Source organism: Chroicocephalus ridibundus, chromosome 1 (assembly GCF_963924245.1).
Source record: "Chroicocephalus ridibundus chromosome 1, bChrRid1.1, whole genome shotgun sequence".
In the NCBI taxonomy this organism is placed as follows: domain Eukaryota; kingdom Metazoa; phylum Chordata; class Aves; order Charadriiformes; family Laridae; genus Chroicocephalus; species Chroicocephalus ridibundus.
Genome location: NC_086284.1, coordinates 132995397 through 133003140, shown reverse-complemented (window position 1 = coordinate 133003140; position 7744 = coordinate 132995397). Strand labels below are relative to the sequence as shown.

General features: G+C 53.8%; 1 protein-coding gene across 1 annotated transcript; it reads left to right on the top strand.

Moving 5' to 3' along the window:
- Window positions 1–19: 19 nt before the first annotated feature.
- Window positions 20–6435, top strand: NOP2 (NOP2 nucleolar protein). The gene is made up of 16 exons (XM_063353054.1): window positions 20–473; window positions 565–610; window positions 695–780; window positions 1434–1699; window positions 1996–2039; window positions 2202–2377; window positions 3163–3362; window positions 3465–3554; window positions 3635–3722; window positions 3819–3959; window positions 4150–4289; window positions 4569–4658; window positions 4952–5074; window positions 5156–5253; window positions 5351–5481; window positions 5592–6435. The coding sequence occupies exons 1-16, from the start codon at window positions 368–370 to the stop codon at window positions 5843–5845; spliced, it is 2079 nt and encodes a 692-aa protein (XP_063209124.1). The 5' UTR covers window positions 20–367; the 3' UTR covers window positions 5846–6435.
- The last annotated feature ends 1309 nt before the right edge of the window (window positions 6436–7744 follow it).

The following is a 7744-nucleotide window of genomic DNA, read 5'->3' as shown; positions in this document are numbered from 1 at the left end:
AAAACAGGTTTTTGGGTTTGGGACCCCTTTTGGGACTCCATTTTTGCTTCCTCCTCCCACGCTAACCCCTTTCCCTGCTGCCCGCCTCGCTCTTTACCCCCTTCAGACTCACCCACGCTCCCGCCTCCGAGCCCCCGGCGCCCCCCGCCCTGACCCCCGGCAGCTCTCCGCCGGGCCCCGGCCCCGCCTCCTCCTCCCCGCGGCGGGCACGGCGGCCTGACGTAGTGCCGGCCGAGCCACTCGGAGAGCAGGAGCGGCGGCCCCAGCCAATGGGCGAGGAGCGGGGGGGCGGAGCCGAGGCCGTGCGCATGCGCCGGGGCGGCACGGTGCGGCCTACACGTGCGGCGGCGGTGGGTAACGCGGAGCCATGGGGCGCAAGTTGGACCCCACCAGGAAGGAGAAGCGCGGCCCCGGGCGCAAGGCCCGCAAGCAGCGGGGGGCCGAGGTGGAGCTGGCCCGCTTCCTACCGCCAGGTAAGTCTGGCCCGGGCCCGCTTCGGCCCGGCCCGGCCCGGCCTGGCGGCGCCGGTGCGGGCTGCCCTGACCGCTGCGTGTCTCTCCTCAGAGCCGGAGACCGGCAAGAAGAAGCTCTCCAGTCACGGGAGGAAGAGGTAAGGGTGGCCCCAGCGGGGCGGGGGGGTGGCGGGGGCGGGCGGGCGGGCTGGGGCTGACCGCCGCTTCCCTTCTCCATCCAGGGCTGCGAAGAGGCGGCTGGGAGCGGGCAGCGCCCCGGCGGGGAAGAGGCCGCTCGGCGGCGGAGGAGGAGGGCGGGAGCCGGCAGGTAAGTGCCGGGCGAGGTGGGGGGCAGGCAGCTCCCCCCTGCCCTGCAGCCCCCCGAGGCGTCCCGCTACCCCCCGGCTCGGGCCCCTTTTTATATGGCATGGGACAGGTGGAATTTTGTTATTTTAAACGAATTTTTCGTGCTTTCTGGTCCCTGCAGTGCCAGGCGGCAGCGCTGTCTGAAGGACAAACGAGTGAAAGGTCTCTCTTGCATGTGTTAAAGCTACTTCTGACTTACCCCTCCGTTTGCAGCGAGGTTATCGCAGGCAGGTTGGGTCGCTGAGGCTTCTAAGCTCGCTGCGTTACAGCCTGCGTGGCCTAGGAAGCTGTCACAGTAGGAAGAAGGAAGGACAGGCAAAGATTTGGGAAGGGGGATGCTATAATGCATCAGAGCAAATACCATAAGAATTCTGTGGCTGTGTTTTTCTTTGGTAATCGTAGTTAGACCTCTTTAAAGTTTCGCTGGGGGAGAGGTGAGAACATGCCCTTTTTTACGATTGAGAAAAAACACAGGGACCAAGCAGTCCCTTCTCTTGGACAGGCCGCTCAGGACTAGGATGAAGGCCTCTTTTGTATAACAACTAACAACTAAAAAACCAGGGCAGCCACTTTTGAGAACAATGCCTAACTTTTAACTGCTTCTTCTGCCTGCAGTTAAAGAGCAAGTATCCCCGCAGAAGGAGAAACGGGCCGTAAAGGCAGCAGGACAAACCCCTCGTGGCCGGTCTGGCTTCAGTGACGGCAATTCAAAATGGCTGTCTCCGGCCAAAGCCAAGAAAATCCTGTCTAAAGGAAACAACATGGAGTTATCCAGCGATGGTGAGGTGGAAGAGGGCAGCTGGGAGATGGAAGAGGAGGAGGATGGGAGCAGCGATGAGATGGTGGATGATTATGGTGCCTCATCATCAGAGGAAGAAGAGGTAGGAGCTTTTTGCCCTTAGTTATAGAAGAAAGACTTTGTTGGCTGAAAGGACCTATCAGGCCTCTGGGGAAAAAAGGGTGACATTACTGGGGGGTGGATGGTGTGGTGGTAGAGAGCTTTCCCCTTTTTCTTCTCTTCACAAAAACAATTTCAAGTTTAACAACTGGTCGCAGCATAACATTTAGTGCTTTTGTTTGTTGTCCTTTTTAAACAGAGCAGAAAAGCTTCACAGATGGTGGGAAAGTAGGGGGTCACCCGGAGATACCGATTCATTAATCTTTTGTTTCTGTTTAGTTGCTGCCTATTGAAAAAGCCGCCCTGAAGCAGAAGTCTGACAGGTGAGATTGTGAGAGCATCACCAGTCCGCAGAGGCTTTTCTGGTTAGATGAGGAGACTTTGTTCGTTCTTCTGTCCTCTCTGCCATCTAAGAAATGGTAGTTGCGAAGTGCCTGTGTGATACTGTTCTTGTGTAAAACATCCGTCCTGTTCTTTGTCCTTAGGGGAGGCCTCAGTGAAGATGACAGTGAAGAGGAGGAGGAGGAGGCAGAGGAGGCGGTAGAGGAGGCAAGCAGGCAGAAAATGGGACAGAAGGAGGAAGAGAGCACGGATCTGCAGCTCAACCTGGATATAGACGAACAATTTAAGCTGCCGACTAATGAACAGATTGAGAGAGAGGATATCCTTTTTAGCCCTGACATCCACAAGCTATTTGCGTGCAGCAGCATGGGGCCTGGATACAACTGAACAGCTTCGTTCGGACTTTATCACGAGTATTGCTTAGCAAGAGTGTTTTGTGTGTGACAAGGTATTTTTAGATGAGCTGCCCTAATAGATGGTATACAACGCTGCGCTTCGGTACAGTGCAGTCAAGAAATCTGTTACGCCCTGTATGGAGCTTGGAGCCTGCCCCAGTTTCCTTTCTAGTTCTAAATGCACATGGATATCTTATCACGTAGATCATTCCTCTGTACCACCTGGCAGGTGTTTGTCTAACCCATTCCTAGAGCCTTTGATGACAGCAATTCTAGCATCTAAAGTGCTTGCTCCTGGGCTTTGGTGATTTTACTGTCCTGCCCCCCAGGATATGCCTCGTCTCATTCTCACCTGTACCCTACCCCTTAGTTGCTCTTGGGGAACTTCTAGCCTCCTTTCTGCTACAGGTAATGTTTTCGCTGTTAAAAGACTTTTTTGTTTTCTTCTTTTTCCTAGTTTTTTTCTGTTCATCTGAAGTAACTAAGCAAATTCTTCTAAATACCTTGTAGTTCCCACCTTGTGAACTTTTTCATCCGCTTCCACCCTTTGAATTCCCCCTTTGCTGAGCTCCGATGAAAGCGTATTCCAACAAGGCCTTTCTGGTGCGGGTGCTGTTGTGATGCAGGAGTCCTGCACGACCGATTGTGCTTATAAAGAGCCTGCGTGCACGTTTCTTGGCTGTTTGTGATTCCTTAATGGTCTTTCTACCTGCTGAGCCACCTGACCTGCACATCATTCACCAGCGCATCAAGGGCAACATGGAGGTGCTGCAGGACTTTGCAGTGAAGCGGGAGGAAGGACACACGCGACAGGAGTACCTCGCGGTGTTGCGGCGGGACATGGCTGCCTACTATTCCTACAGTGACTTCTTGCTCATGAAGCTCATGGACATCTTCCCGCTCCCTGAGGTAGGATCCTGCCCTGCCCGTATCTGTGCTGATTGATGAGGATTTGGCTGCCTCCCCGGGTCTTTGTGTTTACCTCTATTCTCTGTCCCTTCTTTCATCCAGCTGATAAACTTCCTGGAGGCCAATGAGGTTCCCCGCCCTGTCACCATTCGCACCAACACACTCAAGACGCGGCGACGGGACCTGGCGCAGGTGAGCAGGAACCCTGTGGTTGTCTGCTGCGTTGCCCGTCACGCGGGGCAGTGCCTCAGTCCTGCGTCCTTGTCTTGCAGGCTCTAATCAACCGTGGGGTGAATCTCGACCCCTTGGGGAAGTGGTCGAAAACGGGACTTGTTATTTACGACTCCTCTGTGCCCATCGGTGAGATCACCCTTCCTGTCATAGGGCTGAGCTGACCTGTTCTTGGCTCCTTTTCTTTCACGTGTCACCTCCTTTTGTTCTGCCTTCCCTGTCCAGGTGCCACCCCTGAGTATCTGGCTGGGCACTACATGCTGCAAGGAGCCTCTAGTCTCCTCCCTGTCATGGCCCTGGCCCCGCAGGAGAACGAACGCATCCTGGATATGTGCTGTGCCCCAGGAGGCAAGACCAGCTACATAGGTACCACCCTGAATGCTTGGGTGGGAGGCTTGAGAGGGATGCTCTACCAAGTGATGAGTTTCCGCTGGCCTAAACAGAAAGGGGGAACGGAGGGGGACTGAACTCAGGGAAAGGAAGGGGGTGGCTGTTGCTCCGGGCAAAAGCATAGGAGGTTTTCATCCCCTGGCTGATGTGTTTTGCCCTCCGGCAGCTCAGCTTATGAAGAACACGGGTATGATCTTGGCCAATGACAGCAATGCCGAGCGGCTACGTAGCGTGGTAGGGAACTTGCATCGGCTGGGAGTCACCAATGCTGTAGTGAGTAACTGCGATGGACGCCAGTTCCCCAAGGTATGTTCCTGCCTGCTTTGGGGTGTCCTTACCATACTTACCTAGAGCTGCGGTGCGGTTCCTTTGGTAAAGCTGTGTTCTCCAAAGATACTTGTCACAGGAGGATGAACAAAGCTGCTGGGGAGGTGTGCTTGTTATTTGATGCGGAGACAGGAAGATGGGCAAGGAGGAATGAGGGATCTTTCCTGCTTTCCCAGTCTTCTGGTTCCCCTTCTAGTCTTGGTCTTGTTCTGAGTCCCCACCTGCGAGTGTTAATTCCAAGTGTACATCTGCCTGCAGGTGCTTGGAGGGTTCGACCGTGTCTTGCTTGATGCTCCTTGTAGTGGAACAGGTGTCATTTCCAAGGATCCTGCTGTCAAAACCAACAAGGTGAGTGCCCAGTGTGGACACAAGATGGGGACTCAATTTACGAGCCACGAGCGGAAGGACTTTGGGGCAACTTTGTTCTTGAGAGATACCTGCAATAGGGATACTGATTTTCCCCTCCTCTTTCCTATTCTGCTGTTGTATCAGGACTAGGTTTTTTTAATGTTAGTTCTGCAGAAGACTCCAGAATTTTTTGTATCACGTGTGCTTTGCTCTCCTGTCACCCTTCCATCCACAATAGAGGCCTGAGGTGCTTCCCTTTTCCTCTGGCATCCTAACCTATCTTTCTCTTTCAGGATGAGAAAGACATCCTGCGCTGTGCTCACCTGCAGAAGGAGCTGATTCTTAGCGCTATAGATTCAGTCAATGCTGCCTCAGAGACAGGGGGCTACATTGTCTACTGCACTTGCTCCATCATGGTAAGTCCCTTCCACACTCTGCTGTGGTCATCTACTCAGGGGACTGCTGAGCTTTGGCTGCTAATGCTTAGTCTCTGGCAGGTGGAGGAGAATGAGTGGGTTGTGGATTACGCGCTGAAGAAACGCAACGTTCGTTTGGTGGCCACGGGCCTGGACTTTGGCAAGGAAGGCTTCACCAGGTGCGTGCCAGGTCACAAGCTGCACAGGTGACTGTTTCTTGGTGGCCAGGTTTAAGCAGAAGCGTTCTATCACTTCTCACCCCACTTCCTCCTCCAGGTTCAAGGACCGTCGCTTCCACCCCTCCCTGAAGTCTACGCGGCGTTTTTATCCCCACACGCATAATATGGATGGGTTCTTTATTGCCAAGTTCAAGAAATTCTCTAATGCCATCCCCCAGGCCCAGAAAGGTAACCTAGTACTGGAGCTCTGCTGAGCTGCCTGGGTCTCCTCTCACAGGCTGCTTCCCCTGCAGAAGCCGCGCGGGTTCTTCTTACAGCACCTTTCTCTCTCCTTTCAGATGAAGAGCCTGCTGTGGAAGCAGCAACTCCATCCACTGACCCTGGTACCATCACGGAGCCTCAACCGAAAAAGAAGAAACTTGAGGGATCAAAAGCTGACAAAGAGCAGAAGCCGCCACAGCCCGCTTCGAAGAAGAGACATTCCTTGCAGGCACAGAGGAGACCCTTGAAGGCTGGCCGGCCTTCTCCCAAAATGATGCGTTCTCAAGGCCCTGCCAGGAAGAAGCATAGGGTGAAACTGAATGGACAGTGAGCGGAACTGCTTTTCCAGGTGTTGGTCCCCTCCTTGGAGAGCAAAGGCCGGGGGCTGCTGCAGCTACGCACGTACCACCTTGTCTTTCCTGCTCTGTGCGGATAAACTGCAGCACTGAGCGCCTGGGACAGCTGTAGCCCCGTTTGCTCCTTTCCCTCTGCATCAAGGACTGATGCACCGACCCATTAAAAGTTTTATACTCTTGCACAAGTCTTTGTCCTCTTACTCCTTACTCCTCCGCAACAGAAACCCCTTCCACACCCGTCCGACGCTCTGGCATTTCTGGTGTCTGTTCTTACTCCCTGCAGCGTGGATGGTTGTGAAGAAGCAGCGGGAGCTGAAATAGTGTCCGCCCAGATGAAGGTTGTGTTGCGTGGTGCCTGCCAGCAGAGTGCTTCCTCAGGGCAGGGCTGGAGCTCCTAGGCCAGCAGTCCTGCGCTGGTCCCTAGTTCCCTGTTGTCACTGTGCGCCAATCCAGGTCACTGTTGCGGTTGTCCCCGTTTCACCCTTATTCTTGGCCTCCCAGGCTGCAGCAGGGAGTGCTGCTGGTCCTGGAGCTTATGCAATCGCATTCGTTCTTTTTGCCTTTTTGTTCACGTAGACGTGGTTGCCTCTCCATGAGACATAACAAGCACTGGTGTGGGCTGTTGCTATTTAAACACCAGCCCAGGTCCCTTTTCCTTGTCAGCGTGAGTTGATATTCCCTTCTTTGGTTCTGCTCTCTGGTGAATAAATCTTTGTTCTAGAGACAAGTCATTAATAAGCTTTCTACCACGTGTGCTCTCCAGCTTCTGTTCCACCCCGGTGCGTGTGGAGTTGGGTGTGTGACAGACCCGAGGCGTAACTCCAGTACCTGTAATTGTCTTGCTAGCTCAGCTCACGTGAGGCTTTGCCGTGATTTGTTTTCCTCACCAAGCTTTGGGTTCGTGGGAGAACCTGATGTGCTCTTCTGGTGCTTGGTGTTAAGGACAGCTGAATGCAGTGGATTGTAGGATCTAGGGCATCCTTTCTGTCCTGGTCTGCTGCGTGTGAGGCTGCTGCTTTCCCACGTTACCCAGTTCAGCAAGTGAGCAAGGGCTGCGCGTGAGCTCCAGAAACTCCTACAGACATACTGTGCTGCGGAGATTCCTGCGCGCGTACTATAGATGCAACCAGGTGCAGACCGATGAGCAGAAACCGGAGAAAAGTGCTGTGGTGGGTGCCCGGGAAGACTCAAAACAGCGCTCGCAAAACACGAACAGCAAAAAAGTCCTGATGCTTGTCTGACTCGGTGGCCCATCAAACCTAGAGCGTGCCACCGGATCGTGTGCATACGCTCCCATGGATCTCTGGTAGCTGGTCCTCATACTTGCGGTCTGTCCGGTACTTGGCTCTCAGACCTCTTATCCTACTTAGGGGCTAGTCCTGCTTGCGGTTTGCTCGTGGATCACAAATGCGCATGTACGCAGAGGAAAGGGCTAGGATTAGTTTACCACCATCTGTCCCGGGTGGGTATTAATCAGCTGCGGGGCTCAGCCAGCCAAGCACACTGCCCAGCGGCCCCTTTCTCTGTGCCTGGCCCCTTTCATTTATTCCTCCTCTCCGCTTTCCCACATGCTCGTTTCTGCCTGATCTAGCTTGATGTCTCCCTTTCCCCGCCTTCAGTCCTTCCCATGAGCATCCCATTTTGCTCCCATAACCTTCCTTAAAACACTGCGGGATAAACTTGACGCGGCCCCACAACTCTTCTCAGACATCCCATAATAAATTTGATCTTTCCCATAAAGACCACCATGATTCTGCTTTCTTATCAGTTGTGAAGTTTCTGGCTGAAGCTCTTCAAGGTTGCGCTCAGTGGTTTCTGTAATGGTTCAATCTGTCAGTGTCTTGGGAGTCCTGGTCTTCGTTAACAGCCTCTGT

What these genes read in the sequence shown, in the direction of transcription:
- NOP2 (XM_063353054.1), top strand. Translation starts at nt 368, where the DNA reads ATGGGGCGCAAGTTGGACCCCACCAGGAAGGAGAAGCGCGGCCCCGGG. An exon ending in CTGCTGTCAAAACCAACAAG is followed by an intron (nt 4,659 to 4,951) that starts GTGAGTGCCCAG and finishes TTTCTCTTTCAG; the next exon opens with GATGAGAAAGACATCCTGCG. An exon ending in ACTGCACTTGCTCCATCATG is followed by an intron (nt 5,075 to 5,155) that starts GTAAGTCCCTTC and finishes AGTCTCTGGCAG; the next exon opens with GTGGAGGAGAATGAGTGGGT.